Source organism: Pipistrellus kuhlii, unplaced genomic scaffold (genome assembly GCF_014108245.1).
Source record: "Pipistrellus kuhlii isolate mPipKuh1 unplaced genomic scaffold, mPipKuh1.p scaffold_m20_p_5, whole genome shotgun sequence".
NCBI lineage: Eukaryota > Metazoa > Chordata > Mammalia > Chiroptera > Vespertilionidae > Pipistrellus > Pipistrellus kuhlii.
In genome coordinates, this window is record NW_023425551.1 from 76479418 (window position 1) to 76494862 (window position 15445).

At 42.9% G+C, this 15445-nt stretch overlaps 1 protein-coding gene and 1 pseudogene across 4 annotated transcripts in view; one reads left to right on the forward strand and one right to left on the reverse strand.

The window, feature by feature from the left end:
- The window catches only part of MOCS1 (molybdenum cofactor synthesis 1), a 35457-nt gene that overhangs the window by 13797 nt on the left and 6215 nt on the right, over nucleotides 1-15445 (forward strand). For all 4 annotated transcript variants that reach the window (XM_036415352.2, XM_036415353.2, XM_045573225.1 and 1 more), the window contains exons 4-5: nucleotides 13414-13578; nucleotides 15228-15289. In XM_036415352.2, the coding sequence (XP_036271245.1) occupies nucleotides 13414-13578; nucleotides 15228-15289 (227 nt within the window). The remainder of the gene's footprint in view (nucleotides 1-13413; nucleotides 13579-15227; nucleotides 15290-15445) is intronic.
- LOC118705431 lies at nucleotides 2697-4441 on the reverse strand (annotated as a pseudogene).

Below are 15445 nucleotides of genomic sequence, written 5' to 3' on the forward strand. Positions count from 1 at the left end.
GGTAAGGATCAAACTCCATTCTTTTGCATGTGGATATCCAGTTTTCTCAGCACCCAAAACTGTTTTTTCCCCCCTAAGGAATCGTCTTGGCAGCCTGCATCAATAGCATGGAACTATAAATGAGAGGGTGTATTCTAGGCTCTCTATTCTGTTCCATTCCTCTATATGTCTGCTTTATGCCAGTACCACCCTATTTTGATAACTGTAGCTTTGTAATGGGTTTTGAAATCAGGAACTGTATATCCTTAAATTTTGTTCTTTTTCAAGATTGTTTTGGCTATTCAGGGCCTCTTGAGATTCCATATGAATTTTAGAATGGTTTTGTTTTTTAGTTCTACAAAAAAGGTCCTTGGAAATTTGATAGGGATTGCATTGGGTAACATTGACACTTAACAATAAGTCTTACAACCCATGAACATGGGTTATGTTTCCATTTATGTTTTCTTTAATTTTCTTCATCAGTGTTTTGTAGTTTTCATTGTTAAAGTTTTTCACTTTGGTTCATACTAAGCATTTTAATATTTTTTATGCTATTATAAATGGATTGTTTTTATAATTTCCTTTTCAGAATTTCATTGTGTAACTGTTGAGATTTTAATTGCAATATCAAATTGGGGAGAATTAATATCATTTTTTATTCATAGACCCACCATCCCAGACATTTTTCTACTTTGTTTTGCTCTTTGCTCCAGGTGGCTGAACCCAAGAAACTATATCATCTGGGGTCCCTTGTCTGTTGGGTTCCTGATGAGTTGAGCACTCCAGTGAGGTCAGGTTATTTTTACTGCTCCCGGCTCTATTTCTACACTGGGTTCTAACAGTAGCTGTATTCCCTCTGAGACTAGAACTCCCACAGGGCAGCCTCTCTCCATGGTGTCTTAATTGGGCTCCTAGTTTAACTTTCTCTTTATATCTGTTCCTTTGGCCTTACAAATAATAATGGATCCCCAATGTTGCTAGTCTGAATGCTGTACTATTCATTGTTGAGGCCTCCAATTCCTCCCATATCTTTGTAAGTAGTTCTTTCAATACAGTCTCTTCATTTTAACTATCTGGGATGAATTCTGTTTTATGCTAGGATCCTGACAGACAGTGTCATTTTTTAAGTTACATTTTCTCATTTCATTATTGATATATCCTCTAACTCTACTGTCAATGTTATAACATGTTTTTTTTAGATTCTTTGGAGTTTTCTGTGCTAGCAACCATATCATCTGCAACTAAAGACAATTTACTTTTTCTATCTATATGCCTTTAATTTCCCTTTCTTGTTCTATTGCAATATCTAGGCTCTTAAGTACAATATTGACTAGTAGTGGAAATGGGAGACTGCTTTTAATGTTTCCTCATGGAACCTGGTCACTTTTTATTTACTTATTTTTTGTTATTATGATTCAACTACTTTATTTCTGTTTTTAAAATTTATCTTTATTATAGAAAGTAGTACAGAGGTCTCCCTTCTTTTTCCCTATTGACCCCTTCTAGCTTCCTCCCGCCCCCTACCCAAGATCTTCATCCCAATAATCAGCAAATGACAAGTGCTGGTAAGAATGTGGAGAAAAGGGAATTCTAGTACACCGCTGATGGGAATGCTGATTGGTGTAGCCACTATGGAAACCAGTATGGCGTTTCCTCAAAAAATTAAATGTGGAACTGCCATTTGGCCCATGATCCTACTTCTAGGAATATATCCTACCAACCCTGAAACAGTGATCAGAAATAATATAGGCATAATTTCTAAGATCTGGAAGCAGCCCAAGTGCCCATAAATAGCTGAGTGGCTAAAAAAGCTGTGGCACATATACACCATGGAATACTATGGAGTAGCAAAAAATAAGGATCTCTTACCCTTTGAGAAAGCATGGAGGTACCTGGAGAGTATTATGCTAAGTGAAATAAGCCAGTCAGAGAAAGGCAAGTATCACATGGTCTCACTCATATGTGGATTCTAATGAATAAAATAAACTGATGAACAAAATAAATCCAGAGATAAAGAAGCATGGAACGGACTGAGGAATCTCAGAGGGTAGGGGGTGGGTTGGAAGAGATTAACCAAAGGATATATATGCATATATGCATAACCCATGGATACAGGGAGATTTTCAACTGCTGCTGCAATTTCTTGAGTAGTTACTACAATATTCAAGTTCTCTACTTCTTTTGGAGTCAGTTTTGGTAGATACTTTTTGTGTGCAATAAATCAGTACCTATTATTTATTTTTTTTAAAGAAATCAGTGAAGAAAATATCAGAAACATTTGATTCACTTATGTATTTGTGAATAAAAAAACTTATAATGCCAATTCTGTCATTAAAAATCTTATGTACAAATCATAACCTTACAGATAACCCCTTTTTTTGTTTGTTTTGTTTCACATAGAAACCTTAAAGACTCAATTCATTTCAAGAGCTCTAACTATGAGTACTCCAAGAAAATATTACACAAATTGTAGGCATCTTGGATTTTTTAAAGTATATTTCAATACTTAAATTTCTGTGCATGGTTAAAACAAGTTATATTTTAAAAATGAGAGAACCTAAACATAGTGTATGATCAGCACCAGCATTTAAGTTTCTGATGTTTTTATTTGTCTGTCACAGCACTAGTAACCATGCTATACTGTAACATGTTACGATACAATTGAATCATTACATATTATACCCCACCCCCCAGAGCTAATACTGTGAAATTAAGTATTTAAGCATAATCAGTTATGGACAGCCTCTTTTATAAATTGCTATTTAGCAATACACAAACTGTCTCAAAGATGAAGGTTTATAGGTAGACATTCAGTTATACCAGTAAAACAGCACGTCCTGAAAATATGGGCACATTTTAAGATGATTTTGTTAACCATTAAAGTCCCACAGTAAGAACCTACTTTAAAAGCAAAAGGAAATTTAATCATCTAGTGCGTGATTGATTCAACATAGTTCCCGGGGAACAGACCAGTCACTTGATTACAGACTCCTTCCTACCAGCCATCATTATTCTTTGTTATTGCATAAATGATTGCACCTTCCATAAATGATCGCTCATCTTCCTTGTCTTTCATATCACATATTGCCACAACTGTCTCAGTATAATTCCTGGATGATTATACTGAATTACTGCGGCCCCCTCGTCTTCATGACTCACTGGAGGTGGAGGCAGTGGTGGTGGAATGTCACATGGTGGAGGGGGTGGTGTGGAGTTGGATTATCAGCCACCGGTCCAGTGGTGGGTGGCGAAGAGGTAGGCATGGCAGAGGGAATGCCAGTACTGCTGTTTCCACTGCTTTCTCAGTGTCCACTCCCCCCACCATTTCCATTGTGTGTCCTGGGTCTCGGGTTTTAAAGAAGCTGTCCTGCCTGAGCCGCGCTGACCTGCACGCCTAGCAGGACTTGTCATGTAGTCATTAGGACCTGTTTGGGTTTAACATGTTCCAGGGATTTGTAAGGAGTGTTCCTTCCCACATTCCCTGGCCAGACATGGGAGGACTTGGCTCAGCAGTATGCCAGTTCTTGAAGGCTGACCATGTCCATGCTTGACACTGTGGCCCTCATTGTCCAGAACTGCATAGTCCATAGGTTTCCGAATGTACCTGACAAGGTGCTTCATATTTGCAGGTGCTGTTCTTTTGTGAGTTCTGTTTTGTTTTGTTTTGTTTTGTTTTGTTAATCCTCACTGGAAGATATTTTTTTCCCACTGATTTTTTTAGAGATGGTGGAAGGGAAGGGGTGTGTATGTGTGTATGTAGCGGGGGAGATAGAGAGAGAAGGAGAGAGAGGGTGATGGAGAGGGAGAAGAAGGAAGAGAGGGGGAAGGAGAAGGGGGAGGAGAGGAGAAGGAGATGAGAGGAGAGGAGAGGGAGAGGGAGAGGAGGGGAGTGGAGAGGAAAGGAGATGGAGAAGGAGAGGGAGAGGGAGAGGAATATCTATATGAGAGAGACACATCGATTGGTTGCCTCCCACAAGCACCTGATGGGGGTTGGAAATTGAAACTGCACCAGGTGCATGCCCTTGACCAGGATGAAACCCATGGCCCTCCACTGGACAGGCCGATGTTCTAACCACTGGACACACTGGCTGGACACTTTTGTGAGTTCTTGATGCATTCTTATTTATTGTCAAAATACCAATCTCTCTTCAAGCTCCTTTTTCTTTATGAATGCCCACCATCTGTGAGAGATGATTGATGGAAGACTCATTTTCCAAGGCTGAGAGGCTCGGATGTCCAGCAGTTAGAGCACATTGTTGGCCAATGCGTTTATTTGATAAGCAACACTAGCTAGGGGTTGGGTTGTGTAGGATTTGCTCTCTCTTTAAAGCTTGTCTCCTATCTGTAGCCTGCATGTCTGTTTTCACAGTAGTCTGCCATCTGGGTCAGGTTCTGGTACCTCTCTATCGGCATGCCCCTGCCAGATGATCTCCTCCTCTGGTAACATCTGCAGCTCTGCCATTCCTCCCACTCCACATTGCTTCCTCTGGTGTTAAAGAGACAGGAAGCAAGGCCTAGGCCCAGATACAAACTGCCTATCACCCTCCTGCCTACCAGATTAAAAAAAATAAATTATATATTGATATTGATATTGATATATAATTTCAGAGGGAAGGGGAGAGAGAGAGAACCATCAATGATGAGAGAGAGAATCATCCATTGGTCCATTGATTGCCTCCTGCATGCCCCCTATTGGGACTAGAGGCCACAACCTGGGCACATGCCTTGACCAGAAATTGAACCATGACCTCTTGGTTCATAGGTTGACACTAAACCACTGAGCTACTCCAGTCGGGCCATATTTATATTTTAGACATTTGTTCTTATTTCAAATCATTTGTATGAAATTATTGGTAGTATTTTCTTGTCTTTTTAGTTTCAGTTTTACTAGCAATTTTGTACCTTTTTTTCTTAATGTAGTTTATTTGTGCTTTATCTTTTTCCCCCTCTTGGTAAATCTTACTAGAGGTTTGTCTGTTGTGCTAGTTTTAGATTTGTTGAATCTCTTATGGTATATTTGTGTTCTATTTTATTATTTCTGCTTCTATCCTGGCATAGCCTATCACTTTAATAACATTTACTAGTGGCCCAGTATATAAAATTCAGGCACGGGGGTGGGGGATATTCCTAAGACCAGCCTGCACCCTCTCCAATCTGGGACCTTTTGAAGGATGTCCTACTGCTGGTTTACAGGGATCAGACCTAAACTGGCAGTTGGTCATCCCTCTCGCAAGCTGGGACTACTGGCCCCTAACTGCTCACCTGCCTTCCTGCCTGCCTGATTTCCCCTAACCACTCTGCCTGCCAGCCTGCTCACCCCCAACTGCCCCCCACTGCTGGCCTATTCACCCCCTGCTAGTCTGATCACCCCCAACTGCCCCCCATGCCAGTGTGCTTACTTCCCAACTGCCTCCCTGCCAGCCTGCTCATCCCCAATTGCCCCCCTGCTGGCCTGCTCACCCTCACCTTCCCTCCCCACTGGCCTGCTTGCCCCCAGCTGCCCCCCTGATGGCCTGCTCACTCCATACTGTTGCCATGATCACCTCTACTTGACCCCCACTGACCACCTTCTTGTTCCCAACTGACCCCCCTGCTGGTCTGCTTACCCCCAATGCTCCCTCCCTCCCCCCAGCCTGATCACCCACAACTGTTGTCCCATCCTGGCCTGATTATCCACAACTGCTCTCCCCTCTTAGTCTCTAACCACCTCTTCCTTGGCCCTGCCACCAGGGCTTTGTCCAAAAGAACATCCAGAAGGTCTCCTGGCAGGTCTCCCAGGCTAATTAGCATATTACTCTTTTATTAGTATAGATGGAGGCCTGGTACATGGGTGGGAGCCAGCTGGTTTGCCCTGAGGGTGTCCCGGATCAGAGTGGGGGTCCCACTGGGACCCCCGCTGGCCAGCCTGGGTGAGGGGCTGATGGCTGTTTGCAGGCTGGCCACGGCCCCCGGTGACCCAAGCTCCCAGCCCCTCCTTTTTTGCTTTTTTGTTTGTTTGTTTGTTTTTCAGTGCCTCCTTGAGGGGAGGCCAGGTGGCTAAAAGCAGATATCTGGGATTTATTTATCTTATATAATTGAAACTTTGTAACCTTGAGTGGAGGCCAGGGCTGGCCAGGGCAGGCGGGAAGATTGGCTTCCTTCATTGCTAGGGGCAACCTAATCCTCCTGCTCGCTCCAGCTCTGTGGTCTCTGCCATCTTGGTTGGATAATTTGCATACTTGCTCCTGATTGGCTGGTGGACATGGCTTGTGGGTGTAGCAGAGGGTATGGTCAATTTGTATATTTCTCTTTTATTAGATAGGATATCTAAATATTAATTTTTATTCTGATTTGTTCTTTCATTCACAAAATATGTAGAAATAGTGCTTTTAATTTCTAAATATATGAGGATTTTTTATTTATATTTTAATTATTAAATTATAATTTAAGTATATGGTAGTTAGGAAATATATCTTCATGATAATCATTTAGAATTTATTGAGACTTTATGATCTAATGTATTGGCAGTTTTTGTAAATGTTCTACTTGTGCTTGAGGAGAATGGTTAATCTTTAATTATTGGATGGAGCACTTTATATTTGTTCATTGGATCCAGCTGGGTAATTTTATTGTTTAAACCTCTGGTTATCTCTGTCTTTGCTGGCTTTCTGTCTGCTTGGCCTGCCAATAATAAGTAACTGAGTAGATTTGTTCATTTCTCTCAGAGGTCCTATTGCTTTTTATTTTATATGTTGTTGAGGTGATTTTATTAGATGCCTATGTGATTCGAATTGTTGTCTTCTTCATAAATTGAATCTTTTATCGCTATATAGTGGGTTTCTCTCCATAATGATACTTTGGGCCTTAAGGTCTATGCATTTTATTTTACCAAAGCTATATCAGCTTGCTTTTAGTTGTAGTAAAACTTGAATATAAACTTTTTGTGTGTTCTTATCCTTTAGATATATCTCTTATAATAGCACATAACTGTTACTTTTTTTTTGTTAAATCAAACTTGACAATCTCTGACTCTTAACAGGTAACTCTCACCAGTTATTCTAGTTACCTTTATTGTAATTAATGATATATTTGGACTTGTTTCTGCAGTCTTTTATCTGTCATATATTTGATATGTGTTTTTCTCTTCCTTTTTGGTTTTTAAAATAAATGATTCCTCCTTCTTCCTACCAAGACAAGAACTTTAACCCAGTTGTTGATCCTTGATTTTATTAAGGTCCAATCCCTCACCTCCACTTACTGTTGATATTTTTGAGAATTTTCTTGTGGGTTATTATGAATAGCCTTCCCCTGTGTCTCTCCTTAGCACACTGTCTGTCATTTAAGATAACAACAAACTATTCCAAGGTATTTGGTCATCCATAATTGTTGTAGCATCTTCTGAATTTATTTTTCATCTTATTTATTTCCTCTAACAGTTTTTTGATGTGGGTCTAATGGTAAATCTAATTTTGATAGTAAATCTGATTAAATCTGGTAAACCAGGCAGTTTTTAATAATGCTTTAAAGTATCCAAATAGTAGTTTAAAATGTTATTTGAGCGCATATACAATTCCAGGTTCAGAGTTCATTCCTTTATTATGTTAAACATGTCCCTGCATTGTCTCCTTATACCAGTATGCTATTGGGAAAAGTCTGATGTCAGTCTGCTCCTTGCTGTTGGCAGGCAATATGCTCTTTCCCCTTAGAAATTATTATAAACGTTTTCTTTGTACCTGATTTTTATTACATTTTACTATATGTCTAAAATAGACTTTTCCTTGTATGTTCTGTTGCCATTCCATGAAATTGTTCTTTCAGTAATAAGCCATTTGTTTTACATATGGGGAACATTTTCTCCATTATTTCTCTAGGCATTTCCTTCTCTCCAGTTTGATTTTTCCCCCCCTCTGGGACCTCTATTATCTTGATGTTGCCCCTTCTGCTTATAGCTTCCACAGCTCTTAAATTATATTTTGATTTCTTAATCTCTTCTTCATTTCTTGTGGGAGAACTCTTTAATCTTACTTTCTAACTTACCAGTATTTCCCACGTCCATACCACCATTGATCTTATTTCTTATGTTCCTTATTTTACAATTACATTTTTACTTAATATTCCCCCTTATTTTTTAAAATGAACATTTTTGTTTTATATTATAAATATCCTTTTAAAACTGTATATATTATGTCTATTTTATTTGCTTGATTTATTTATTTTAATCTTATTTCTTTCATTTATATATATTTTAGATTTTTTTGTGTGTGTGGGGGGGTACTTGTTATACGGTGGTTCTCAAGGGTCTCCTTAGTTTAGCCTATAAGTTTGATCCCCTAAAATATTAGCTATTCTGTATGATACTAGAAACCATTCAACATACATCTCAATTTTCAAAAAAGGAGATGCCAAGGAGTGCAGGAGCTATAGGATCGCTGCTCTGATTTCCTGAGCAAGTAAAGTGATGCTCAAGGTGATATAACAAAGGCCTCTACCTCACATAGAGCAAGAAATGCCAGATGTTCAAACTGGATTCTGAAAAGGAAGAGGCACTTGAGGTCTCAGTGTGAACATTGTTGGATATGGGAGAGCTCCAGGGAATTTTAGGACTTTACAAACTACAGTAAAGCCTTCCACTGCGTGGACCTTGAAAAGCTCTGGGTTGCTCTGGAAGAACTGGGTGTGTCCCAGCACTTGATTATCCTGAAGTGTAACTTGTGTTGTGGACAGAAAGCCACTGTCAGGATAGAATACGGACACAGAATGGTTTGCTGTCGGCGAAAGTGCATTTTATCTCCCTATTTGTTTAATCTGTACACATACTGTTGCATATAAAAAAACTGGGCTAGACTACATTCAGAGGAAGAAGTGAAAATTGATGGAAGAAATATCAATAAGTTAAGATATGCAGATGGTACTTTACTTGCAGCAAGTACCAATGATTTGAAACAACAGAAGAAAGTGCCAAATCAGGACTTCATTTGAATACCAAGAAGACAAAAATCATGCCTATATAAGAAATACACAACTTTAGCATCGACAAAGGAGTCATCCAAATTATTTAAGGTTTTGCTTACCCTGGTTCAGTCATCAATTCAAATGGAGACTGCAGCCAAGAAATCAAGAGAAGGCTGAGACGCCGCACAGGGCTGTGAAAGAATCAGGAAGGATCTTCAAGGACAATGATGTGCCATAGAGAAGAAGGCTAAGATCATCCACACCCTTTTCCTCCCAATTGCTAAGTATGGATGCAAACGTTGGACAGCAAAGAAGGGTGATAGGGAAAAATATTGGTTCATTGGAAAGATGGAGCTGGAGAGCTTTACAGATACCCCAGACTCTCAGGAAGGGGAACAAGTGGGTCCAAGAGCACATTAAATGGGCAATAATGACAAAGTGTACATACTTCTATGTCTGTTCTTTGGAAAAAGACAATGATGCTGGGGAAAATAGGAGGCAGCAGAAACGGGGGAGGACTAAGTCTGAGATGGGCTGACTTCATAAAAGCAGCCATGGGCCTGAGTCTGCAGGAGCTGAGCAGAGCTGTTGAGGGCAGGACATGGGTGTTACTCATTCATGGCATCATCAGGAGTCAGATTGACTCAGTGGCACATCACACACATGTCACTGCTTAATGGAAATAGGATTAAGGCCAGAGTTTAATAGGCATAGGGAGCTCAAGATCCCAGACTATCTCAGTTATTCACTCATCTCTGTCTCCCACTGAATGACCAGCACGATTGTGCACTGCACAGCTCCAGGTCATACTGTTCATTTAGCTTATGATGAGAGTGGCACCTGGACTTAGGCAACGTGGCAATCCTGTAGGTCTTCACCCTCAAACCTCAGGGAGAAGCAGATTTGGAAGGAGCCCTTGGGCTTTGGGAGGACGGAAGAATGAATGCAGGAGATTGTTAGATCCCCACCGGTTGTCTTGAGCTCCTCCTCCAGGGAGACTTGGGCAGCTCCTCGGAGTTTGCCACCAGTGGATGCTGAGCTAGTTCTGGGGCACGTGCCACTGATCCCTTCAGTAAGGGGACAAGCAGTGGTTGTTCTGAGGCATCAGGGGGTGAGGGCAAGAAGGGAGTTGAACTGCTTTGCTTATCATTATTGCTGACATTCTCTGCCAGGCACCTTCCACCCAGGCTACAACTCCTCCCCACACTAGTTCAGACCAGTCCATTTTCCTATGAGTTTTCTAGATTTTCTTTAATTAATGTCCAGGATTCTGTGTTTCTCCAGAATCCCTCTGTGTAAGGAACCAACAACTACTGCTAATTTTCCATATTGGCAGAGCCCCAGAGTAAATCTTTCTCACCCTCCTTTTTTTAAAAAAAATTTTTTTCTTTTAAAAATTTTACTTTTTTATTACAATAGTAATACATGTTTATTTTAGGTAAACAAAAGCAATTTATAACTACTACCCAATTGTAACCACTGTCAACATTTTGGTGTTTTCTTTTCACATTTAGTTTTTAATTACTGGATTTTTTTTTGTTATTTACCCCCCTCGCCCAATTACAGCTGATATTCAGTATTATTTTATGTTAGTTTCAGGGTATAGCATAGTGGTTAGACAATTATATAACTTATGATTCCCCCCCTTCCATCTATGAGCATAGAATAGCTTTCCTCTTATTTGTGTCTTCTTCAATTTCTTTTATCGGTATCTCATAATAGTCAGTGTAAAAGTCTTTTACCTGTTTGTTTAAACTGATTCCTAGGTATTGTATTCTTTTAAATGCAGTTGTAGTTGAAGTTGTTTTCTTAATTTATCTTTCTGATATTTTGTTGTTAGTGTATTAGTACATTCAACATATTTTTGTATACTGACTTTGTCTTCTGCAGCTTCACTGTTTGTTAGTTCTAACAGATTTTAGGTGGTGTCTTTAGGGCTTTCTATATTTTATACTAGAGGCCCGATGCATGAAGATTCATGCAAGAATAGGCTTTTCTTGCCTTGTTGCGTCAGTTTGTATATTTCCTCCTTATTGGTGTGGGTGTAGCCATTTTTGTTATGGAGTTGTGGTCAATTTGCATATTATGTCTTTATTAGATAGAATTGTGTCATCTGCAAATAGAGACAGTTTTACTTTTTCCTTTCTGACTTAAGTGCCTTTTGTTTATTTTTCTTGCCTAACTGCTTTGGAGAAAAATTCTAATGTTGAATAAAAGTGGCAAGAGTGGGCATCCTTGTCTTTTTCCCAATCTCAAAGGAAAAGCTTTCACCATTCAGTATGTTCTTAGCTGTGGACTTATATATACTAGAGGCCCGGTGCATGAATTTGTCATGGATGGGGTCTGGCCAGCGTGCCCAGATGGGGGCCAATTGGGGCTGGGCTGGTTGGGGAGGAGGGACCACAGGAAGTTGGCCGGCCCCGCCCCAAATGGGGGATGATCTGTGGTAGGGCCCTCGGGGGCAGGGCTGAGGGAGGTTGGCTGGCCGGCCCTACCTCTGGTGAGGGTGGGGGGCGCCAATTGGGGAGGGGAGTGTTGCCTGGGGGGAGGGGCTGCAGGCAGTTGGGGGGTGCCAATCGGGCCGGTTGGCTTCCACAGTGTGCATCATAGCAATCAGTCATTCCAGGCATTCCAGTCACTTGGCTTTTATATATATAGATGGCCTTTATTTTGTTGAGCAATGTTCCTTTTATACCCTTTGTTGAAAGTTTTATCATGAATGTATGATGAATTTTGTCAAATGCTTTTTCTGCATCTATTGAGATGACTGTATGTGTTTCATCCTTCATTTTGCTAATGCTGGTATATCACATTGATTCGTGGATGTTAAACTATCCTTGCATTCCTGGAGTGAATCCCACTTTATTATGGTGTATGACCTTTTTAATGTATTGTTGAATTTGTTTTGCTAATATTTTTTGTGGATTTTTGCATCTATGTTCATCTAACTCTGAATTTTAAAAGAATCATCATCTGTCATCTCATGTCTCCTTCTTTCATTTCTCTATTTGTGAAATTCATGTTTCTTTCTCAGCATTGTCTTTATTTTCTTCCTTCTTATTGCATTTATTGGGGTGACACCAGTTAACACAATCATGCAGATTTCGGGTGCATAATTTTGTAATGCATCATCTGTACACTGTATTGTGTGTTCACTACCCAAGTCAAGTCTCTGTCCATCACCATTTTTCACCTCTATACCCTCAGCCACCTCCCCCACCTGCTTCTCTGCAGCAATCACCACACTGTTGTTCTTGTCCATAAGTTTTTTCTCTTTTTTCTACATTTTTTGCTATATCCTTCCACCCCTCCTACCATTGTCCCACTACCCACCAACTGCTGTTGGCCTGTCCCTATTTTGCTTGTTCAAAATGTTTGCTGATTCTTGACTGTACTCATCTCAGTTCCCAAGGCCTCTGTTGGCTTGGCTGCCAGGGCTGTTTCTGTTTTTTCTGATTGCCCCTGAAGTTGTGGACAGAGGCTTGAGGTCCCGCTGGTCTTCTGGGCCTCAGGGCTCCCATGTCTCCTGACTATCTACTCAGAGCTTCCCCCACCTCCTTAGGCTGCATTGAGTGCTCTAGCTTTGGGGTAAACCCTGCTGCCTTCTCCCTGTTTTTAGAGGTGATAGGGAGGCCAACTTGGCCAACCTGCCCAACTCATCCAGTAGAATTCCCCCCAAAAGGCAACCTCCTTGGCATCACCAAGGACCCTTCTGCTCCTTGTCTGTGTGACTGCTAAGTGTGGTGCATGCTAGTCACCCTCCCACTTTGTACAGAACCTTCTTCTGTGTCTGCTTTGGGCCGTGGTCTCCTCGAGCCATCGGATCCCCCTCTGCTTTCTATCTTTCAGAAGTGGGGGCCTCACCTTTCACCCTCTCCAAATGACCCTTGTCTTTGTAGTCACAGCCCTGAAGACCTTGGGAGGCCCCACACTTATGGTTTTCTTGATTCGTCTGATCCCCCACTGCTTTCGATCTTTCAGTATTTCTCCACCTTTCTGGGCCAGTGAATACATTCTTTCTTGCCTTCCAGTGTTATTATGGGTGTGGGTGTGTGTTTTTGTTTTTTGTTTTTTAAAAATCCTTCTGTTGTTTCTGGAGATTTTGGTGGAATGGAGGAGTCAACAAACTAGAGTATCAGAACCTGTTAGTTATTAAGAGCATAGTTCTGGAGTCAAATACACATGGATTTGACTCTCAGTTCTTCCTCTTACTAGCTATGTGCCATTTTCTTACTTCTCTGAGCCCTTCTTTTCTTATCTTTTAAATGGGATCATTATTATCGTGACACTTCAATGAGCTCATGCACTCAAGCCCTCAGCAGAGCCTCTAGCAGAGTGAACACTCGGTGTTTAATCTTTTGGTTAGCTTTATCATTGTTTTTATTCTTGTTTCTGATTAAACTGAGCCTAGTTAGTTGAAGTCCATCCATGTTACTTAGATTCAACCCCCTCTTGGCCTCACCAAGAGCAAGTAGGCTGATGCCTCCTCCTCTCTTCCTACAGCCCAGCTCCATCGGCTGGAGGGGCTGAGGACCATCGGCGTCACCACCAATGGCATCAACCTCGCCCGCCTGCTGCCTCAGCTCCAGAAAGCTGGTCTCAGTGCCATCAACATCAGCCTGGACACGCTGGTGCCAGCCAAGTTTGAGTTCATCGTCCGCAGGAAAGGTGACCATGCAGCTCCCAGGGGAGGTGCCTGCCCAGGCCCCGGAGCTGGGGCTGGGGCCAGAGGCCTGGGCTCTCACTCTTGGGGTCTTGGCTAAGGAAAAGCCTGGGCTTCACCCCTCACCCTCTCTAAATGCCCCTTGTCTTTGTAGCCACAACCCTGAAGACCTTTTGGGGTCAGATGCCAAGAGCTATGGTGACCAACTTCCCCGTGCTCTGTCCCCAGTTTGCTCATGTCTAAGAATTTCATTTTGAAACCAAGATAGCCCCTGGCAATCTGGGCTGAATTGGTTGCCTGATGAGTTTCGAAGAAGTGTGGGGCCGCCCAGGGTGGAAGCAGCAGCCCTGAGGTGCCAGGGTCGGGACCGGCACTGCCAGGTGGAGGTCCCCCAGCAGCCCCCAAGGGTGTTCCCTGTGCCCATTCTGGGTGTAAGCCTCTCCCTTCACCCCTGCAGCAGGGACTCGCACAGCCTCCTCCCACTGGGCTTCATCAGGGAGGGCAGAGCAAGACGGAGATCCACCAGAGTCCCCTGTGGTCTCAGGCCGTGGGCTTCACATTGGGACAGAGGCTCCGGCCTCTCCCTGTGCCTCCCTGCTCACAGTCCTCCCTGTGCTGAAGTGCCCCCAAGGCCTCGCCCTCAGCGAAGCCTGCTCCAGGCACTAGGAGGGGACAGACAAACAGGACATTGCCCTGCAGGACAGGTTCCTGAAAAGGTGTGAGGCCACTAGGTTTGTTTAGTGGTGTCCATTGAATTGCCAGCAAGGGAGAGAGAGCTATTGCACATTCCTCCTTTTGCCCTCCTTCACCGGGCCAGAAATGCTGTGAAGACATCCTTTCCCTCAGCTGACATCCCTGCTAGGAATCCCACATGATCTGCAGACAGCGGACTGTGGGTGGGTGAGTGAGATTAGCAGGTAGTGGGTGCAGGAGTGAGCTGAGGGGAGGACAGGCCAGCCTGGGTGAGAACAGAGACAGGTGAGAACCACATGCATGGGAATCGCTCACCGACCCTGACACAACCACGCACAGTAGGTGCTAGTGAGAACGTGTAGATTGTATGAACAGAGGGGCCGTTGGGGAGGAGGCCTGGGTACAGGTCAGGAGCCTGTGTTCTGAGATGCGGTGTGTGGCAGCCAGCAGGGCCCTACTTCTCTGGGCCTCGGTTCCCTCAGGACTGAGAAGGCTCCCCAGGTCTGCATTGCACACTACAGCCTCGGGGTCAGACCCAGCCCCGCCTGCTTTTAACAGCCTGTGAACCACGAATGGACTTTGTAGGTAACATATGCAGTCAGTTTAATGATAGGGAACATTAACTACGAACCCCAAACCAAGCAAAATATTATCCTTGTAAAAATAATTAATTCCTTCCATTCCATACGTGGGCCTGTATTACCAAAAACTATTCTCAATCATTATCATATTCTGAATTGAGCCAATGAAATCTTTATGACATACGCCTACATAATATCCTCAATTTTGCCTCTTGGCCTGCAAAACCTAGACTCTTTACGACCTGGCCCTTTACAGAAAAGCTTGCAGGCCAGGCCTCTGGTCTCAGAGATGCCTTACTGCTGTGTGCTTCCTCCCAGCCTGTGAGGGAGGGGCCCGGGGAGAGGGAGGAGGTTCCTGACCGTTCCTCTTCCTCCCACAGGCTTCCACAAGGTCATGGAGGGCATCCACAAGGCCATCGAGCTGGGCTACAGCCCTGTGAAGGTGAGGGGGGGGCCACTGCTTCTGTCCCTACTCCCCAGCTTAGCCTTTCCCTGCCAGCTCCCGGCCACCACTTCCCTACCCACTGCGTGCAGCCCTGCCCCTCACACCGCAAAGGAGGGCAGAACTGTGGCACCCATGGATTCCTCCAACCCAAGG